At 36.7% G+C, this 22,975-nt stretch overlaps 1 protein-coding gene and 1 pseudogene across 11 annotated transcripts in view; both read right to left on the bottom strand.

Moving 5' to 3' along the window:
- Positions 1-22,975, bottom strand: part of ADAM22 (ADAM metallopeptidase domain 22) — a 262,410-nt gene that overhangs the window by 14,259 nt on the left and 225,176 nt on the right. For 4 of the 11 annotated variants that reach the window (XM_066354308.1, XM_066354297.1, XM_066354298.1 and 1 more), the window contains exons 23-29: positions 20,701-20,869; positions 16,434-16,548; positions 13,818-13,908; positions 10,223-10,240; positions 3,877-4,071; positions 1,456-1,556; positions 1,049-1,115 (exon numbers count right to left, since the gene is read on the bottom strand). In XM_066354308.1, the coding sequence (XP_066210405.1) occupies positions 1,049-1,115; positions 1,456-1,556; positions 3,877-4,071; positions 10,223-10,240; positions 13,818-13,908; positions 16,434-16,548; positions 20,701-20,869 (756 nt within the window). Of the gene's footprint in view, positions 1-351; positions 868-1,048; positions 1,116-1,455; positions 1,557-3,876; positions 4,072-10,222; positions 10,241-13,817; positions 13,909-16,433; positions 16,549-20,700; positions 20,870-22,975 lie in introns of those variants that run through there. The other 7 variants (XM_066354299.1, XM_066354302.1, XM_066354305.1 and 4 more) reach the window with 3 other exon arrangements.
- LOC136384155 (BCL2/adenovirus E1B 19 kDa protein-interacting protein 3-like pseudogene) lies at positions 18,444-20,611 on the bottom strand (annotated as a pseudogene).

Genomic DNA, 22,975 nt, shown 5'->3' with positions numbered 1-22,975 from the left:
ACAAACCACTTACAAGACAATACCATCAGCAGGAAGGTCCGAATTTCAGGGTAATTCTATTGTCCTGGACTGAAAAAGGCAGGGTATATGATGGAAAAGCTAATATAAGTTTCTGATGAGCAGTTAACAAATACCTGCTATTCAGATTTTTTAAGTATTAAGACATAAAGAAGCAATAGAGATCCTGGGAATAATGACTAGCACTGCAGTGAGATATCATTAAAAAAAAAATTAGATGGATGGAGAAAGTATGGTTAATTAAAATCAGGTGGCAAGGTCCAGAGGGTAGCATGGATGTCTTTTATTCCATGATGGCAGACAGAGGTTTGGGGAAGGTGGTTTTGCTTGTACTTTATTAAGTGGGGTAACAAACAAAAAAAGTGCATGGTGTTTACCATATTATGAATGACTTAAATGTAACTTCAGACCCCATCCTCAGCTAAAAAAAATAAATATAAAATGCATGGCTATCATTCGAAACATACAGTGTTGCATTTAGTGACAATGATTCCGTTAAAGTGCAAGTTTCGGTAAATGCCTCAGAAGGGACATTTAAAAGAGAAACTAGTTCCATTAGTCTGAGAGAATGCTTAGATTGCAGCCATGAAGCCCCCAGCGGCGGCGCCTCACTGAGAGCAGGATAGTGGGGCTTTCCCCGGACGCTGCCAGGCTGGGTGGATACTGGGGAGAGGAAGGGTGACCCCCTGAAATGGCTGGACCCCGGGGGATGAGAAGAAAGGAATGTTATCAAAATTCCCTTCAAACGGAACCAAGACACCACATGGCGGGTTACTGGAGGAAAAAGCCTGCAGCGAGGTGACACCCCGCTAGCAGTGAACATTGGTTTGGGCACCGCTGCGGAGATGCCTACGTAAAAGAGAAAAGCCATGGTTAATTTTCAAGCGGCAAAAAAGAAAAAAAAAATTAAAAAGACAAATCCAAGACCAGAGGCCTGGTTTACAGTTTTTTGACGATATGGTTAATTAGCTTTTCACACTAACTGCACAGGACCTGGGAATGCCGTTTTCCATTAGAGGTTCAGACTTACTCAGTTGAATTAGACCGAGGTCGAAATCTTTTGCCTCTGATTTTCTTTCTGTTGCCTCCCAGGTTACCTGAAAAAGATGGTTTACAGCTAGATTTGAATATAAATGAAAAGTCATCATATACTTATTTCCATGGTATTTCAAGTGGGTATAATTCACAAGCAGCATCACCCAGAGAACGGGGCTTGGAAGTTCTGCAGAGCCTTCTCCGTGCCTCTGGCCCCGGGTGCTATCCAATCCCACAGTCCCCGCCCAGGAGAAAAGAACTGAACTCCTAAGAAATGATCTCTTCTCTACTGAGGGAAGAGCTCCAGAGCTTACAGAAAGGAACAATTCTTTACAACGTAAGGCCCACAGAATGTAGAATCTGGGTTGTGTGGACAGAGGGATTCGGAATGTCACCCTGTACCTTGCCAAGAATTACTCCGAGGTCGCCCATTTTCACAGATGTCTGAAATATGTTTTGTGTCTGGAATCCTTTCACTCCAAGAGTGAGAGAGTCCATTCGACCTGGAATTGAAAACGTTATGTATTGTTCAAAAATGGAATCACATGAATGTTTAGAAATCAGTAAGCAAAACTGATAAGCATTGCTGTGCATTAAATAAATCAAGAAACAAAAAACTCTGAAATGAAAAAAATGAACTGAACATGAGAGTCCTCATGAAGAAGGCAGAATTTACACAACATTCAATTTAAGAAAAGTCAAATACAATGGAACCCCATTATAATAGTTTATAATTGAAAAGTCTCAGGATGCAGTGCAAGCCAATTCCATTCCCCAGAACACAACTACATACAGCAAATTCACTGACACATGTCAGTTATATAACCTAAGCAGCAGAGTTATAATGGGGTCCCACCATAGATGTTTCTTAATTGTAAAGCAATGGATTCCATTCAAATATTATGAGAACATGGACTTCTAAGAGATTTCATTAAGATTTGCTCTATGTAACCTGGCTAACCTTTGTCAGAGTAATATTTAGTTTTCCTGAAGCAATAAAATTATTTTCCAAGAATGGGCATTTTCTCCATATATGGCCCACCAAAATGTAGCACTGACAGTTTATTGTACAGTAACTGAACTGAGTCAGACGTCTGTCGTGGAAGTACCTCTCACAAAGTCCATGTACCATTAAGCCCTTCTGCCACTTGTATCCTGCCAGCTTCAAATAAATCGTCTACAAGAAGCAAAATTTCCACACCGACCTTGTACCACATTAAGAAGAGTATTTTAACAAACTACATACATGTCAGAGGATACATAATTTGACACAATTTTTTAATGCTTAAAAGTCATAATCTATGGAGATTTTCTAAAATCTGGGAATTATTCAAGTCAATATTTTAAAGTCTTCTTGAGAAACTTTAGAAAATAGCACTATACTTAAAGTCTTTTCCACTTATCATTCCAGTTAATGCTAATAATGTCTACTTTGACAAAAACCTATTGAAGAATGAAAACAAGTGGAACTGGACACAATTATTATATTAATTCCCTAGATTTTTTCAACACCATTTGTTGAATAGGAATGACACCTATTTTGTACAGAAGGGCAATAGAAGTTTTGCTAGCATCCATTGATTTCTCTAATTATTTACCATATTACTTCCTTTAAAATTATTTGACCAAGAAAAAATTTATACACTGAGAGAATTTAAGTAAATCTTATTCTTAGCCAGAAAACCCCCAATAAATTAAAAGAATAACATCTTTCAAACATTCTTCCATAGAAGTGTACTTCTTGTGCGAAAACAAGTATTTTTACTTTTCCTGTATGCTATGTTATCTGAGTAAAAACACCCCTTTCATGCTTAGGATAGTTCCACATAAAATAGAGTTCCCAAATCTCACTAATTTCTTCTATTTTCCTTCCTGATTGCTTAAAAGAGTGAAATCCACTGTGAGACTTTTACAGATGATTCACTCTATTTAGAATTCCAGCTAATTTTTTCTTTTCAATAAACTAGCAATTTTTCTTTCAATCTACAAAGTAGTATTATGCCCAAAGTAATACATGAGACTATCAATCTTTTATTCCTATACATTACACCCCTATCAACAAATTTAAAGAAACTCTCCACCAGAATATTTTGTTGTCTTTCAATGAATATCTCATTTCCTTTAGGAATGTCTCATTTCATAAAACATTCCAACTATTTATTTCTTCTATCAGTTTATTTTATTAAGCATTTATAAAGCATGCAGAATTTTAAATGGTGTCATGCACCTTAGGATCCTAGAGCAAGAATATAGCATCAAAATTTAAGACATATAAGTAATATCTTAACCCCACCTTACAATAAGACTTGCAAATATTAAGTATACTTAAATTAATTTAGGAACCAAGCTCTAAGTCATAAAGTCTAAAAATAATCATTTCAGGCATAAAAGGCAAAATCATAATATTCAAATATATGATTCACAGAGAAGCAGTCTTTTTTTCACAGCAAGCTTAGCTTTGATATATTTAAAATTAAAAAATATTCAACGCAGCATTCATATTACCAATTTACTTTAACAACTGCTTTTATATCGAAGCATGACAGTAACCTTTTTCTTTGACTACCAAACATGACATAAAGCTCACCATTTAAAATATAAAATACTATGTATAGTTTCTTAAGCCATATAAGAGCATGAATGAAAAACCTTAGGGTTTCTATATAGATTTAGCAATATTTGTTTAGTTTAGTTTTGTTTGGCTTTCTGGTCTGATTAGTTCAACAAGTGGTTCTGAGCATATGGCATTTTGAATCAGAGTAATCAAAGAACAAAGGATACTATTTTTTTAACATTCAAGAAAGAAGGAAGAAGTAATCAAACCTGCTGCAAAATAATGAAATGTTCTGACTAATGGAATAATGTGTGATGGAACAGGTAGAAATCTGAAAATGCGACAGAAAAGCAGACCTCTTCTTAGAACTAGATGCTGAGTTTGTGCTGACTCCAGGAGGAATGTCGCTATAAAAAGAGTCGCCATCTCCAGGCTTTTTTACATAATCTCCCTGGGGTAACTGTCTAAAGCATAATAAACATTTCAGAGTCAGAAAACACGACACACACACATGAACACAGACATATACAAATATTACTTTAGGAAAAAAGAGGTAGGGGTAATGATCTACATGAATCAAATCTATAACAACATGTAAGATTATTAATAAATGTGACAAGTTCAAGTTATTCTAGAGATCAGAAATGCAATCACTGAAGTCCTTACAGTCAGAATGAATAAAGCTTTGCTTCAGGGCAAAAATATGGAGAGATGAAGTTTTTCATTATAACTCCATGATAGAGATGTTAACTGCAGCTGTGTCTTTAAAAAAAAATGGTGCCGAAGGAGCCGTGTTGGGACAGAAAGTCCTTGCCCAGATACAGAATGGGTTTTTCACCGTGGTAAATAAACTATTCATGATTTCTAAACATTACATAATATAACCTTGATTGGTCTTTAAAAAACTGACAAATTTCTAAACTATGTTCTATAATATAATCCAAATAAATCCTTATTAGAGTTCTCTGTTCAATTTGGAACTTTGTTGTTCATTTACAAGAAATGTGAAGAAACTGAAAAAGATTTAAAGGTGAGTGAAAAATATAATTCTACGACTGCACAGTAGAATATGTAAAGGAAGATAATTTAGTAAGAGAAAGAACAGGCTGGAAAAAAATAACTGAATAGACTGATGAGACTACAGAAGAATATTTATAGGTAGTTGGTGGGTGACCTCAGTTCTCTATCTCCACTGTAGGAGTTCAACAAGGAAAATATGTACTCCTACCCACTCTGTTCACTCTGGAATTAGGTTAACTGAGATTGGGAGAGATTCTTACTGTTCTAGAGGAATAGGGTAGAAAACTTTAGATCGAACCACCCAGTCAGCTATCCTTCCTCAATAGCTAATCTGATCATGGCCAGTGAGTGATGGCCGCCAAGTAGCCAACTGAGTCAAACACTTGATTCAGCTCCATTCAGTACTATTGTTGGAGGTAACATGAACGAGTGTTGGACCAAGAGTTTTAAATGAGCTGTACTGAAGTAGGTCTCCAACAAAGGTACAGATTTTATAAGTTTGTTCTTAGAAATTTGTTTTTTCTTAGGTTACCATGCTCATAGTCATGATTACTTGTGGATGTTAAATTCTATCCAAAATATGTCACTTTCAGATGTTTACTTCCTTATACCAATTACCACATTTTAAATGTTTAAAATACTTGGTCATTCACTCTTTTGAATTACTGAATATCTTCTCATATTATTTCAATCCTCAGTATTTATTCACACATCTCTACAAGCCTAAAGATTTCCCAACTAATATAAAACATATATATTAATTTGTGTAAGAAAGAAGGAATTTCTCATTAATTTGTAAGACTAATTTTACCTGTAAATCTTCAATACATAATCCTTCAAAATATTTTTAACCCTTTAAGTGACTTTGGCTCATAATGAAGTCTTTTTCCTGGTGCATTACAAAACATTAATTTTATTTAAGAAAAGTACAAATCCTCCATAAGTAGTGTTAATAATATAGGACAAATCATAAATATTCTTATGCAAGAGGTCTTTAATCTTTGCAATTTTATTTTCTTTCTTGCCTCCTATTAGTAAAATAGTCTATCAATGCTTGAAAAGTACTCTCAATAAAATCAAAGCTTTCTGTATTGCCTCAGAAAGGAAACTTCCCTTCTGTATCATAATAATATTTATAAAAGGATGCCAGAGAACATCCCATCAATATCACATTTCCAATAATAATCTTATGGCAAAAACTTTTGGTCACTATTACCTTTAATGATAATCTTTTTAAACTGATGAGATGTGCCTCACTAAATTAAAAAAAGACAAGTTCCAACTACACTGACCTTTCCCATTAATTAATCCCCCCAAATTACCTTCTCTTTAATGTTTCTGGCATTTAGGCACTTGCCAAGGCCAGCTTCGATGGACCGCCTCTCACAACGGATGGGGCTGAGCGTGTCTGACCACTCCCTCAACGGCATTCCTCCACTGCACACACCCACCCTTTACATAATGTGCAAACATCTCACACGCTAAACATATAACAAACTGTGGGCTTCAGTCAGAGTGCTGGAAGGAAGTTTAAGTTCAGGGAATTTCTGGGGCATAGCTTTCTTTTTATCAACCCAGACAGATTAGATTTCTTACCTATTTCTATTGTGAAGTCTCCAAAATTCAGAAACTACTTCGCATTCTTAAAATTCTATCAATAATACATGTAACTTTCTTCACATGGTAAATGCATAAAAATGTTAATAGTAATTACTTTTGTTAAATATCTCAAGAATAACATTGATGACCTAACAATGTACCCCTTTTCAATATCCATATTATAGCAAATCTATTTTTTCTTGTTTAACCTTTAGTGAAGATAGAGAATATCAGGTCCCCATGATCAAGAAAGTAACATTTCATCATTTGTTATAAAAGATCATAAATGACCAAATAAATGATTTAAATTTATTTTTCTAGTCTTTATGGCTTTCTTCCTAAAATTTGGTGATTTCATATAACTTTGGAATCTAGCAATGACTATCACATTAGGTGGCATAACCAATCTTAAGTGTTAGAATGGGAAAATTAAGTCATATTTCCCACATAACATGTATACATATCTTAGACATGTGCATGAATTTTTAAAATAAATAAGCAAAATATATAAAAGGTTATTTAACATTTTTTACTCAAAAACAATCCCTGTTAACAGAGGGAAGTCTGATATTTCCTAAAAGGGTCCACTGAACAACCAAAATATATAATTTAATCTTGCACATATTCAAAATGAGAATATAATGGGAAAAATTTAATTAAATCTTAAACCTAACTGAAGGAGGCATTTCTCCAGTGCTTTGTTGATCTGGGATGTCTGTTATTGAAATTGTTACTTTACTGATTTAAGAAATATTGTGTAATGTATACCAAGTCACATTGACAGATGCATGACTATCACTGAAATAATAATAATATAAAAACAAACTAAGAAAGGTTTGGAAAAAAGAAGGGAGGTTCACAGTAGAAAATAAAGTGGCTAAAACAGCTGAGAGAGAAAAGAAATAGGAAAGGGGATTTCTGCTTAAGGTAGAGATCAGTAAGATACAATCTAAATTGTTCCTTCTATATATTTCACCTTAATCATAATGATATGTGTTCGTTTCAAAGAAAGAGAATATTTAAGCTGAATATAGGTGTCTTATAATTCTTGTTATAAAGTGTACATCGACCTAGTCCTAAAGCAATTATGCTGCTAAAATATAAACAATAGCATCAACTGAAAAAAATCTGGAACTCTTCTTCCCTGAAGACTTTAAAGAAAAGGACCAATAGCCACCCTTCTAACTATATGACGTGTAATTCTCTGTGGCTCCAGGTTCCATGGTTTTACCCTTCACAATGTGGCATTGGCAGGGTTCAAGCAATATGATGCACTCTGCCCCAGAACAAGCTTCTATTTTCCATTAAGCGGTTTATAAACAAAAAGGAAAAAAAATGAGTTTGCTTTGTATCTTTTTGTCAGACCTGCAATTAAACCTATTCCACATTCCTTCATATAATAAGAACTTTAAGGACACGTTCTCTGGAGGGAAAATTCACCAAGTTACCAGGTTCCTTCACAGAATTACTTGCCTGACCTCTCCAACAATTTGAAAGTTACACCCAACTTGGCATTTCAGAGCCCGTATATTATTAATATAAATCTGTTAACTGGCTAAGTCAGTTTTACATGGACTGGTATCTATCTTTTCAGCAGCTTACCCAGTACCTGTAGGCGAATGCTACCTTCCTCCCTGAGAACCACATCCATCTCGTTCATTTGAAGATCAGAGAAACACAAAGTCTTCAGAGATCAAACTAAGATTTCTCCTACTGTAATGCTTTACAAAGAACTCTATCTGATTTTAGAGTTGAGGAAAGTTTCAGTAATCTCCCAAGAACACATACTAGCAAGTAGATTTCTGATTCCTTGTCAATTGGTCCTCCTACCAATGGCATTTAAAAGAAGAACCTAATTTAAAGGCAAGGATAACTCAGAATTCTTACTTCTACTTCCCAGCACCCTTTGAAACTGGGCACATCTTTATTTGAATATCTGCAGATATTTTTACAAGATTGGAAATTTATCGATGCATTCTTTGGCCCCTTCATCTTATCACCTTTTCTATAATCACTTAACGTTTTCTCAAAAAGGGAAATCCTTTAGAAGCTAGTTATACATCACAACTTTCTGATCTAAAGTCTATTCTGCTACTCCTCCATTGTAAGAATTATTGTACAAACCCAAGATTCACTAGCTATGGGCAAAGGCAAAAATAAAGGTTGTGTTAAATTTAGCCAATCAAAATATGTAAAATAAATACCTGCTTAAGATGTGACAATTCTTAAAATATATACTAGATTCCAAATGAGTAGCCAGATTGATGAAATAATGACTAATATCAGGAGACATGAAATTATATCAGGTACGTAAAGGAGAATCTTAATATAAAAATTTCCATAATTATACCTATACATATACTGAGTTAGAACAAGAGCTTTATATAGTAATCACTCTTTTTGTACTGTGACAAGTCCTTTACTCTGGATAGCATCTCTGGTGAGGACACATCTTAGAGCACTGTTTTAGTTCTGCTTATGTTACATATTTGTGACATTTTACTTTCCCTTTTATATAGTGAGCAATTTAAATTACCCTATAGCCTTAGCTCCTATGGACATGGAGCTAATTGGCTTAATTCTATTTTTCACTGAAGAAAGCCACCAAACTTAGATTTCTGATATGACTGAGCAACTTCTACCGGACAGGAAGCTTCAACGGCTCCAGCTCTTCCCCAACGTTTCAGGACACAAGAGTTTAAAACGTGGCACAAAAAAAATGAGTTGTTGTTAAATTTTTAACTTAATTTTAAATTAAATTAATAAAATTTAATTTTGCCTCAATTTTCCTTTTTCCATTAGTACCGAGTTAGTTACTCCAGGGCAAGGTCAATATTTTCTAATACCCATGCTAACTGACCAGGATCTCAGTTGGTGCCCCGTAGGCACCATTTATTTATAGACTCCCTGCAGAGACTTACGCCGTAGCTTACAGGAATTTTAAACTAGAATGTGGAAGGAAAGAGAAGGGAAAGTTTACAATTTAAATTTGTGAAAAATGAAAGCTGTGGTTGGGGCCTGAAAAAGTCTTCCCATGTTTAGTACATCTCATTCCTGATCTGCCAGCAGCATTTAACAAGACAGTAGGAAAAGCTAAGGAAGCAGTAGTCTGCAGAGATATCCACCTTGAGTACAAAACTAGCACATGATGAACAAGACCTTGTCTGGACTATCCATTTCTGGGATATTTTAGATTATTTTGAATCAATAGCTAAGAGCAATAATAATTTTTAAAATGATAAGTAAAGGGTATACCTCAATATAGGCTAATTTGGATTTATCAAAAAATAGGCAATTCTTACAGTACAGCAGAAATGCTTTGTATCCCTTTCTATACTGTTGATTAAACATAGATTTTAAGATTATGATGAACGGGGTGTCTGACAATCAGAGACTCTATCTACGCAAATTACTTCTTTAACTACCTGTGCAATTACCTGATCAGTATAAAAAGCATTTTCTCCTACAGATATTAAACAGGCTCATAAGTGGCAGGACAATCTCCTGACCATGACACCTGTGCCCATAGAAATTTTATCACTTATGAGTGAAAGTTACTGATAAATAACAACAGTAACAAATAAAATGTAATTCCCCTCAGAAAGTATTAGGCAAAAAGAATATTAAAACATAAAGAAAAGTTCATTAATTAATGTAAACAAAGGTGACACTTTAACATAGAAAAAGTTTGTTTTAGGAAAAAAAGTCAATTTCCCTATATATTACTATAAAAATAACGCAAATAAAACTATTAATTGCAGTATTGTTGGATGAAAAACCATTAAAATTAAATAATGAGATACTTTTAAATTAATATATTCTACAACACCATTATTAAAATTATCATTTTAAGGTCATGAAAAATCAAGATTAGTTTATGACAATGGCAGCATTAAAAAAAAAACAACTTGATTTATACTTGCATATATGAATTCCAAAGATGCTAATAGGATTTAAAACTTTCAGTTACATGTTCAGATTATTCTCATCACATACCTCTGTTCTCGATAGTTTCTTTTCATGGCCAAGGAGAGGGAAAAAGATAGAATTAGTTATCTCAAGCACATGGGAGCATTACACATAAGCTCTAGCATTCATCAAAAGGTCTCCACTACAGTATTTGTACGGGAAATACCAAGTCTCACCAACACAAACTTCACTGTTCTTTAGGAGAAGTGACACCAAATAGTTAATGACAATATTTTCAAATAACTATTTTTTTAATAGGTCTTTTTATTTTTTTATATTTTTAATTTTATTTATTAATTTTAGAAAGGAGGGAGAGAGAGAGACAAGAGAGAGAAGGGGGGGAGGAGCAGGAAGCATCAACTCCATATGTGCCTTGACCAGGCAAGCCCAGGGTTTCGAACCGGCAACCTCAGCATTTCCAGGTCGACGCTTTATCCGCTGCGCCACCACAGGTCAGGCAAATAACTATTTTTTAAAGCATAAAAAAACTTCAGTTATTAAGGAGTCACTTTTCTCAATATTGATTGTAACATATTAAATATTTAATAATGTTCTAAAGTCAATCCTGTTTCAAATACAGGTTTTCAGATGTGTATATTGCTTTAAAATAAAATTAAGTAATCAAATTACTTACGTAAATTAACTTTTCAAAAATAAAAATCATAATCCATTCCCTTTTAGATACAGTATAACCCCAAACTAAACCTATTCCTAAGAATTTAAAATAGGAGACCATAAATGGACACTAGAATACTTTACATTATCATGTATGATAAATTAGAGTGAGTTAATTCACAACTGTTATGAACCTCCTAAATTATTATGATTTATACACAAGCTTCACATTAGAAATACATTGTTCAAAGTGTAGTATCTGGTTTTCTATTTGGCCATATACTAAAATAAAAGTGTGTGAGTTTTTTTGTTTTGTTTTGTTTTGTTTTTAATCTTAAATGTGTTCTAGGTGGTGTGGTACTAAGGCACCAGTAACTTTGAACTTTTAACTCAAGAATTAATTTTTAACTTTCTATCATGACTGAATTAAGTGTTAATATATATTTTGAAGGCAAGTAAGAAAGGTCAAGCAACTGAATAGTAGGCTCCTTCCTTCAAGATCAAGATAATGCTTTCATATGGATTTCGTTTGGAGTACCTTTATCTGCCAAATACGTATATGGTTTAATAATGAGCACATGAGGTTACAAGTTCCTTATTATTTTTCATTCCTGAAATCATCAGGTAGGGGGAAATATAAGCCCTGAATCATTCTAGTCAATATGTTTTACTTTTTATTGTTTCAATGTCATTATCTAAGTGGTCTCCCAGTTCCCAACGAGTATTCCTTTTTCTATTCTGCCATTCCCCAACTCACTCTGAGGCTTGGAGAAGGGGTAGGAAGTTTAATTGTAAGGATTAATGAGAAAATGAGTTCTCAGGTCCTAAATCCATTTCTGAATTTGAAATAGAATATGTGAACCACCATATTAATGAAATTAATTTCTGTATTAAAATTTTCTACAGTCTCATTCTATTTTTAAACATAGTCTGAATAAGTATAGTGACATTAAAACTTTCATCAATTAGGTTCAAATTATTTATAAAGAGGGTACTTCAGTACAGGCAAGCTCTTTTTCCTTAATGAATTGGCAAAGTACATGTACTCAGAAATGAAAAGAAAAACAATGACACTTCAAAAAACTTCATGAAAAATAAGAAATGATACACAGAAAGAAGTCCTTTAATTCTAGTCACTAAAACAAATGAGCACAGGTCATTACATTACATTAGCAATAGAGTAGATGGTTAGGTTTCATATTTTCTGAAAGATATTTTTTCCAAAATTAGAAAAATGAAATATCTCCTTGCATCAGTAGGTGGCAGAAAATCATACAATATATAACTAACAATTCTGCTTTCCTATTTCACATGAAAATGCAACCACCGGGCTACTTCCCAACAATGCCTGTGATGGTAATGACTACGTAAGGCTTTCATCACACAAATCCAGGATATGTATGGGGCAGCTCCAAGAAGGGGCTAATTCACCTGAGCTCTGAGGGGAGAGCAAACAATAAGGAAACAGAAAAGCCTTTCAGACTATTATTTTGTAATTCCAAACGTCATGCTGAAATCAGCCTGTGCAAATATAAGTATACAATGTACCTAATGACCTGCCCATCAGAGAGGCCTGAGGTATGAGAGGTATTAAGCGTCTGTGAGCCCGTAGAGAGCTGGGGCTCATCTAATCTGGGCAAACCATTACTATTATGCTGTGCTTCCTCCGCTACACTAGGCTAAACTGCACTGTGCTGTCTGTACTTCTTGTTAATAATGCCTTCCTCAAATGTCTTTCTGTAAGCTTAATATTTGCAGCATACAAACTACTCTCTCTTTTCAAAGCAGCTCTTTCAGGGTTCTGACCTCTACACAAGCAACAGGCCCATACAATTTTAAAGGTATGTATGCCCTTTGATCCAATTAATTGGTTTAAGATCATGTCAGGTGATAATAACAGCAAACAATTATATAGTTTACTGAAAGTTTTGGAGTTATTTTAAAGATTGAAATATTCTAATTCCCAACTCTTTTAGTGAAATAAGTTTGGTATATGAGATGGGAGAAGAAGCTATAAAATAAGGTAATACCTAGCAAAAGATGCAGGACTCCCAAATAGAGAAACACTTGGGGCTAGGACCTCAAAACAGAATCAGAATCAACGGAACTATGATTTTTACGTTGAAATATTAAAGAGAATTTAAGTTCCACTTTAATTTTAATGTATTAAAATTAAATAAGTTATTTGAGTATTAAGGACACTTTACACATTAAAGTGCTTAAGTAAACTGAACATTTTAAATATATAAGTTTGGAATGTATTAAGTCATTTACTAAGCTAACTGCTTAACGGGATCCAATTTTCAAAAGTCATATGGCGTAACTTTTAAAAATTTATAAATAGAACCAAAAACTTTTAAGGTTTAACTTTTTAGATTAAAAAAGACTTAGGCTTTCAAATGTTGTAACTTCAAGTTGAATTTTAATTTTAAAAAACGTCTCTGAACAGTCTTTTCCTCACACAAAAACACCCACATATTTAACAAATACTGCCTCCTCCACGCTGGCTTGCAAAGGTAAAAAGGTTTTGCCCTTAGCACGACACATGGCCATAGCAAACACCCAGTAACGGATCTGTGGCTGCTGTTCTTGTTGATGTGACTGTTATTATTGAGGATACTCTGCTCTCTAATTAACTATCTTGCCCAGATTTCTGGATTTCTGGGTGTGGGTTTAAGTCAAGAGAGAACCTGTGTCACTAAAGAGTAAACCAATACAACGTCTGTATGAGACACAATTTATATTGACTGGACTTCACGTGATGGTTGTAAGACAATATTCAGTACTTCTGGAACAGTCAGGAGTTATCTCAAAATCTAAAAAAAAAAAGTGACAAATTCTCATTACCTCCAATCATACCAAGAACAATCATGGATTGAATGTTGAGCTAGATTGGTTTTTATTGTGGGTCCATTTATCCAATGACACAAAACTTTCTAGCTGTTTCACTTAAACAAAATGTTTTAAAGTATATTTTGATAGTAAAATACTGAGATATTTCACTTACTTATAACCCCACGCAGTTATTCCTAATATGAGGGCCAGCACTAAAATGGTGCCAGCAATTATGCCTATTATGATGTTGGTGCCAGCAACACCTGGAAGGAAAAGAGAAACAAAGATCGGTGTCTGTCATTCAAATTTTGATATAGAATTCTTTCAGGAACTTTATTCCCCAGCCAACTTTAATCCTCAGACCAACGACAATATTTTAAAATATTTTTTAAGTGGATATTTCTTTCTTTTTTTTTTTTGAAGACTTTATTCAATTTTCAGAGAGGAAAGAGAGAAAGGGAAGGAGGGAGAGGGAGAAAGAGGGAGAGGGAGAGAGGGAGAGGGAGAGAGGGAGAGAGGGAGAGAGAGAGAGAGGGAGAGGGGGGAGAGGGAGAGGGGAAGAGGGAGAGGAGAGAGAGAAGGGGGAGGAACAGGAAGCATCAACTCCCATATGTGCCTTGACCAGGCAAGCCCAGGGTTTTGAACCAGCAACCTCAGTGGTTCCAGGTCGATGCTTTATGCCACTGCGCCACCACAGGTCAGGCTAAGTGGATATTTCTTAAAGGGAAGAAAAGTCAACTGTAACTTAGCAATGTGCACCAATTGTTTTTATTTAAATAATTTTTTGTGTATGTTCCAATTCTTGTCCAAGTGCATCTTGTACAATTGCATTTTTCCTGAATTTTTCTGGAAGATGTGATGAGGTCAGTGAACTAAAAGAAGGAAGAATAAAGACATGGGAAAAAAGGGAAGGGGTAATACTACTATATTGGCATGGCTCCCATTGGGGAGGGTCTTTTAGAAATCCGTGTTCCTTTTGACCCTGAGCTCTTCCTCAGAAACCTTAGGAATGTTACTGCTCCTATCACGCCATCCTGGGAACTATGCCAGGTCTTTATAGCTCTCAGCTGTGTATGATATTTTTGTCTCTCACAGTAAATATAAGTGTCTTAAGGAGGAAACATCAGTGCTCAGGTGGTGCAGATGATGAAAGCCTTGGGCTTACAGTTCCCGTCTCGGCAACAATGGCCGTGGCATTGCAGAGAAGCAAGTACAAGGGAAAAGAGAGAGTCCAGTGAGCTGGAGACGGTGCTGTTGAGGCATGAGGGCCAGGCGGCACCTGACTGGCAGAGGGCCAGGGCAGGGCTGACACGAAGCTCGGGCCTCGGTGAGGACACTGGCTCACATCCACTGTCAGGCAGGCTGGGATGTAATTCTTAATCATGGCAGAGGGAGTGGCCCAGTGAGTCAAAGGCTCGGTCAACAAGCCTTAGTGGGCGTCCAGGAACAGAAAGGGCAGAGCAGAGGCTCTGCTAATAATGATTTATACCACATGCTGAAGTCACCCAGATCTGTGTCACCCAGAGCAGCTCAGCTCTCTCCTTGTCTGCTGCACTCCTGAGGCATTCTTCTAAACATTAGAGACCAGGAATCATGGGCGACTGGAGCAGATACCATCCCTGCGACCGAAGTGGCAGCGTCTCTCCCTGGGAGCCCTCTGTAGTCAGGCAGAACTGCAGGACCAGGGCCTCTGAGGACACTGGCAGACTCCACTCTGCCCAGGTCCTCTGCGGGATGGGCAGACACCGAGGCCAGAGGGCCCCAGCGTCATGGGATTTTCCTACTCTAAGGCCTAGCATGTCTGTCTTTACTTCCTTTTCATCCAGGGATTTAAGAGGGAGCAATGAACTTGGATGCTAGCCCTGATTATTTCTAATTCACGGTATGACTTTGCTAAGTAACTTAAATCCATAGACCTGAACAGCCTCATCTCCGCATTATCTGCTGGAACGGGATCCGGACCACCATCACTAAGACTAAGGATATCAAACTCTTATCATCCTGTGACTTTCTTTATTCAAGTCACATTGGCCAAGATTTTTAACCTGTCTGATCAGAATAAATACACTCCTTTTTTCTCATCCTCTGGAGGTGAATGGACTTCAAGATTTGAGCATTATTTAATGCAAAAGAGTACTCAATAATAAAATGATAAAACAATTTAAAAGGGGACGTTTGCCTATGAGATCTGTGTTCTTTCTGCTATCTGCATTTAATTTCTTCTTGTCCATTGGGCCACTCTAGCTTTTAGAACTGCGCCTGACCCATGTCTATAAACCCCTTCAAGACACCCTGGCCGCAGTTACTACTTCTAGAATTACATACAATTCAGGATACAGAACTGAGGTTGAACACAAATGAGATTCCATAATAAAGAATATTAAAGTGAACAAGAAATTTAAAAATTGATTCTTCAATTTCTTTTCCTACTTATTCAGTCCCAAAATATAAAATTCTTCCTTTACATTCAGACAGGTTAGAAGTATGACTACTTTCTTAATTTAAAAATAAAATGCTAGGGTTTGTCAGCCCCAAATAAGTATAATACTTGAAAAAAATATTTCAGTCGGACGTAGGACAAGATAATGCTAAAACAGTAGACTGAGTTATATTCAATATGAGAAATCATTACAATTTAATGAAATGATCAGTTTCAGAATGTGGACCCAGTTGTATATTGTAATTCATTACTGTCTGGTTTTAATTTATATTTGAGTTATAAAAATAATCCAGTTTTCTCCTCCCCTGTGTGTAGGGGCGACACTGTGGTGTGTAACGGGGTACCTACCGTTGCCAGCCAGAGTGATGCCAGTCTTTGCATCGTCGTTGAGCGGGAAGTAAGTGCTGCAGTCGGCACCGACCCAGTGTCTGTCACACACACACCTCAGCTCGTTGCTGCACACCTGGAACCCACAGCGATCTAGAGTAAAAACTGGTGCACAGGCGTGTTAAGAAGCATCCGCTTCTCATGATTAGATGCCTACAATTTGATGCTACTGAAAATGACTGGTACTAATGTTATTTTCCTGTGTATGAGACGCACCATTTTTCGAAAGATTTGGGGTCTAAAAACTGGGTGTGTCTTATACAGTGGTTGTGGCATTTCAAACGCCATAGATGGAACTGAGGACGAGGCAATATATGAAGACAGTGATTCGTCATCAGATACAGATGAGGACAAGCTCATGGATGGGAGTTTTGACAGTGATGAGGAGTTGTATGAATTTTATGATGAATAAAACTTGATCAATAACTTTATGTAATACACTGTTTTTCAAATTTCATGCCTCAAAATTAAGGTGCGTCTTATACATGGGAGTGCCTTATACATGGAGAAATACGGTAATTACTTATTTCTTACCCACGTACCTAAAAAATATTTTCAAGAGATCAATAGTTGACCCAAAGAGAATAATAAATTTTAACAGAGGAATGAATTTATATGTCTAAAAAACAATCAATGGAGTTATTGTTTTGAATTTCATTAACTTCAATTTTATAAGAGGGAGATTTTAAAAACTAAGCAGAAATAAAATCATTGGCCAATTATCCAAAACAAAGGTTTCTTTCTTCCAAAGAAAGGGTCTTTATACTAAAACCTTATTCATCTTTCAGAAAGCAGATGAGGTAAAAAGGAATCTGACAAAGAGGGAGGCCTGATGCTTTGCAATAGTCTGAGAAGAAAACGTCCCAAAGCTATCAGCTGCGCCCTTGACACAAATACAGATTAGCTTCCTCATGGTCACAGAAAATAAGAGCTTCCTCCAGCGAAGCACAGGAAAAAAAAATTCACATAAAAATGGCGCCTAATTCCAAAAAATTATCAGGCAATCCTGTCTTCATTTATATACCCCGGAAACAGAATCTTGACTCAGATCTTATAATTCAGAACAGCTTTAAATGGAGTGGGAGGGAAGAGAGTTCAGTTAGGTTTGAGAGCAGAGTTCTACAGGAGGTAGGTTTCACTGGATGGGTTTGTCTTTGGTCTGATCTAATTTGCCGGAATATGACATCTACCCACTTCTAAATGTAATTTTAAAATATGATTAACAAATTACAAATCTCGAATTAATTCAGATTAAGAAATTTCTGTTGATTAACAAATATGCAGGAAGAAAAAGGTTTAGGCTTAAAGTCAGAAGGCCTGAATTCGAGTCCCCATTTCACCACTGTCTTTTTTTTTTTCTGGTTTAAAATAATTTTTTAGTGCCCAGAATATTTTTTTCTTGTGTCTTGTGTTTTCATTTTCTTGTTTTTTTAATAAGTTTAAATTTAAACTTAGGGAAGCTTGCCTTTGTCTTGTAAAACAAAATGAAACAAAGCTTTTATATCATGTGCTAAACTGATTTCATTTCATAAGAGAGATGGTAGTTATCTTGCAAAATTAAAATTTATACCATAAATGATGCAGGTCTAAGTCTGGCCGTACTAAAAAGAGACAAGAGCATTGTTGATAAAATTATTTGCTTGGTGGCATTTGTGGAAAAGAAGCTCTTGCAAATTTCTAAAACAACAATGAACTCTGTTAGGATATTCTAAAATGTGTTACAGGCCGAAAGGGAACAAGGATAGTAAAATGCCTCAGCGGAGTTTGAATAAAACACTGGATCTGAGTGTTACTAAAGCTTGGATATGCAAGAATAGGGTTGCAGGTTGGGTCATGCTTACAACAGTCTCAAGTTCAAATAAGCTACTGTGACAATACACCACTTCCAGGTCCCACACTTTTTCAGGGGTTCTCTTTTCTTCAGTAGGTGCTGGAAGACAGTGTCCTCAGTTGTAGTCCTATAGAAATGCTCTACTTCCAATACAGCCCCAGAGCCAAAACAGAAAAGGGAAGAGATGCCATGAACACCGTTAAGTGATTCTGCAGAGAAAATATCCCCTTCTTCGCAGCTCCACTTTTCCTCAGGCTTAAAGACACAGAATGTGTAGGGGCCTGAAGTGGAACGCTGTCAGGCCTACTGGACCAGTCAGACCCAGTCTACCCTTCCTTCCAAGCATCAACTTTCTCTCCTTCTGCAGCTCCTTCTGCAGCTCCTTCTGAGAGCCCTGGTCCCTACTGGTGCCCGTTTCCACATCAAACATGGTCTGCCCATCTCCCTGTGGGGGAGGGCTGGCGCAGTGAGAACAGCCGTGTGCACTGTAGATGCAAGATGAGGAAGGGACGTGTTCCAGCCCCCCGTTCTTCCCATTGCCGTCATCATTGCCATTGCTGCTGTTCAGGGGCGGCTCCACACAGGAACTGGTGAGGCCGGCTGACACGGGCAAAGGCTGTTCCCCTTCCTCGCAGTTGTTATTGTTATGAAGCCTCGCGGCTGCTTTACTAAATGAAATGACATTGTTGGGTGACAGGAAGAGCTGTGGTCGCAGCTGGACTGGCTCTGGGCCTCGTGCAGCAACACAACAATCGCCACTGTCTTACCAACTGGCTTCTCCACATACCAGTATCCCTATCACACAACATCACCAGTGATAAAGTAACAAGTATACGGTGAGTGAAGAGTCATAGCTCACATTTATAGAAAAAAATGGCACAGGTATAGTGTTGAGTGAGTATTATGCATACGTTACAAATAATTAACATTGATTTGTCACAAAAATTCTGTAAAGTAGGAAATATTATTTTCCCACTTTATAGAGAAAGACAGGCTAAGTAATTTGAGTCAGAGAAGCTAAGTAATTTGCCCAATCTTACACAGTTAGTAAGAAGAAATACAGCTGGGATTCAAACTCAAGCCTGTCTGATTCTAAGTCCATATTCTCAACAGTACATAAATATATCTACTGAATTTTTCATTTAAACTTTTGCCACATAGACAGCATTTAGTTACTTTAAATTAAAAATACAAGGGCTATAACATCTCTGTGTATAAATAATTACTGTACATGATTTGCACACTATATGCCAATTGACTTACTTGTGTTTATCTCTCTTATACTCATTCGTCAAACAAATGGCTAATTAACACAACTTTGTTTGGTCTGTGTATTACATACTCAGGATAACTAGATGAATAAGTAAGTATGGTAATTCATTAACATGAATGACCAAGAAAAATTTTGCATTACTCTTTTCTGCTGTCCCCCCAAAATATATATATATATTTCCCTCTAATATCCTCTTATTGAAGTTAGAAGACTTAGCAGTCCCTTCATAGGAGCAGAGCCCTTTACTGTATGCTTTCTCTATTCTCATATGCCATAGGAATTCCTACCCATTAGCAAAGAGTAACAATTACTGAGGGCTCGCTAAGGAAATTCTTGGCATGTCCCTTGGGGACAGGTGTGGAATGACCAGGATGGCAGGCTGCATTCCAGAACAGGGATCCTTACCTCAACTAGATCATAAACCAGTTCAAGCAAAGAATCTGGGTAAAGGAATGAGGGTAAGAAGAAAATCACAACACATGCCAAAAATAAAAGAACCAAAAAGGTTTTGTCAGTATTGGAATTCCTGACTGAAATGCAGAAAATGCAATCACTAACAGAACATGCTATTTAACCTATAATCTTATTCCTGTAGGACCTAGATGGGCAGATATGACTGAAAAAATAGAATTCAGTAATTTAAACATTTCTCTAAGGTACTCTGGTTTTTTTTGTTGTTGTTTTTTTTCCCCCAGGCATTCGCAGCTGATTCACACCGGCCTGGCTATAGTTCCTAACGGTCAGTGCCCGGGCCACACCAAGTGTTAAATATTGTGGCCACTGCCCTGCTTTTTACTCCCTTTTTATCCTGCCATAGTTTGTTAAAATTTGTCTCTTAGATCACTCGTAGAAAACTAGTATTTTGTGTATGAGATTACATTAATATAATAAGAGAGGAAGATGAAAGAGTTTGATTAGAAGATTATACTGTTTCTTATTACCAGGATTTTGCAGATTACACATCATTAATACATAACTGTGACAAAATAACTGCTCCCATGCCAGCTTAGAAACGTGGACAAGCATGTCTTGCATTATTAGAGAAACAAGCAGTTTGGAGTCATAACATCTCTGTGATGTAAAAGGAATGAGTAATTCCCCACGGGGAGGTGCTCAATACTTACTCCATTTCCTGAGCAAACAGTGCCTTCTTTATTGCTTACACATGTACTGAAGTTGAAGGAGGCCACAGGAAGACACCTGTGTTCTAAGCACATCATTTGGGGACCACAAGGTGTCCCATCTTCTACATAGCCAAGGTCTACATCTTCTTCAAGCTTAACATGCCCACCACTGAAAATAAATTGAGAGAAAAAAGGGGACTCCATCAATTCACATTCATTTTGAGATATGCTTCAACACTAAAAAGTAGACAATATCACTTTTCTACTTTCTATATATTATCTAATAAAAAAACTATAGCACATTTTCCTGTAAATGGAAGCAATTTAATCTTTTGATCTAATTCTTTTCAGAGATACTAATATATTTTAGGATTTAAATATAATTATTATAACAAATGCTTGAATTTAAACAGCTTTATAAGTTTGCTTTGACATCATGTACAAGTCAAATAAGCCATTATTATTAGTATCTGATTCGATAAGTAAGTAGGTTTTAAGATTTTAAATGTGGCCCTGGCTGGTTAGCTCAGTGGTAGAGCGTCAGCCTGGCGTGTGGAAGTCCCAGATTCAATTCCTGGTCAGGGCACACAGGAGAAGCACCCATCTGCTTCTCCACACTTCCCCTCTCCCTTCTCTCTCTCTCTTCCCCTTCTGCAGCCAAGGCTCCACTGCAGCAAGTTGGCCCGGGTGCTGAGGATGGCTCCACGGCCTTGTCTCAGGTGCTAAAATGGCTCCAGTTGCAATGGAACAACAGCCTCAGATGGGCAGAGCATCGCCCCCTGGTGGGCATGCCAGGTAGATCTTGGTTGGGCTTGAAGAAGATGTATGTGCGGAGTCTGTCTCTGCCTCCCCACTTCTCACTTAAGAAAAATACAAAAAAAAGATTTCAAATGTGTTTTGGACAAAATAAGAACTGATTTTGGTTTATATTTCCCAAAACAATTGCTATATTTACAAATTACCTTGACCATGGCTAAACTAGTCTAACTTCACCATTCAATATAGCAAACTTGCATATTATATAGGAATTGAAAAATAAACAATAGAAATTGAAAATGTACATTTAGAATCAACTTATCCATATAGTACCATGTCAATATCTCCATTCATTTTATTAATATTTATCAAAATTATACATGCAAAGAGTTTAAAGTGTTAAATAGATAAAATTAGGGGGTTTTTTTTGTTCTTTTTACAGGGACAGAGAGAGAGTCAGAGCAAGGGATAGATAGAGACAGATAGGAACGGAGAGAGATGAGAAGCATCAATCATCAGTTTTTCATTGTGACACCTTAGTTGTTCACTGATTGCTTTCTCATATGTGCCTTGACCGTGGGCCTTCAGCAGACTGAGTAACCCCTTGCTCAAGCCAGCGACCTTGGGGTCTTGAACCTGAGTCTTCAGCATCCCAGTCCGACGCTCTATCCACTGCGCTACCGCCTGGGCAGGCGATAAATTAGTTTTTAAATGTCAAAATCTCCATGCAAGATCTGTCTGAACGGCAGTTCATCTCCTGTGGCAATCCCTCCAGGAGCTCCCCACGCCCCTCCCCTGCGCCCTCCTGGCTGCCCCCTGCCCCTGGGGCAGAGCTGCACGACTGGAATTCACCCTCACCATCCACTGGAGGACAGCCCTCTCGGTGGGGTCTTCATTCCTAGACTCCCTTTCTCTTTCTTAGTTTACTCCTTTTTTTTGGTGGAGCACAATTTCCAGTAGCTCCCTGAGAAAGGATTGAAAGAGGAAAATGTGGGGGAAACCTGCATATCTAAAAGTGTCAATATTTTCTATCCTCACCCTTGATTGCTGTTTTGCCTGAGACCATCAGCTCTAGATAATACTTTTGAATTACTCACTGACAGTTTTCTCTGTTCTTTATGATTTCTAGTCTAAATTGATAAACGCTTCAATATGATCATTTCTTTCCCTCTTTCGCCCTACTTTCTGGAAGATAATTTCAACTACTGAGTTTAATTTCAGCCATCATGTTTTTAATTTCCAACAGCATTTTCTCCTTCTCTGAGTGTTCTTCACTTTCTAAAATGACACTCTATTCTTGGTTCCATGATAGAGGTCCTTATCACTCATAAATATCAACAGGTGATTTTTTTTTCTAGTGGTTGTTTTTCTCTCTTTTTTTCATGTGTCAGACTTCCTCCGCGTGTCTGATAATTGTTCTTACACAATTAGGGGATATTTCAAAGTGAATATAAAGCAATAAAATATCCCCTAATTTTTGTGAGCAGTGTATTTGAGGTGTGGGAAATCCCAGCGCCTT

This window comes from Saccopteryx leptura, chromosome 12 (genome assembly GCF_036850995.1).
Source record: "Saccopteryx leptura isolate mSacLep1 chromosome 12, mSacLep1_pri_phased_curated, whole genome shotgun sequence".
Lineage (NCBI taxonomy): Eukaryota > Metazoa > Chordata > Mammalia > Chiroptera > Emballonuridae > Saccopteryx > Saccopteryx leptura.
The sequence above is the reverse complement of the archived record's forward strand: the minus strand, read 5'-3'. Positions and strand labels throughout refer to the sequence as shown.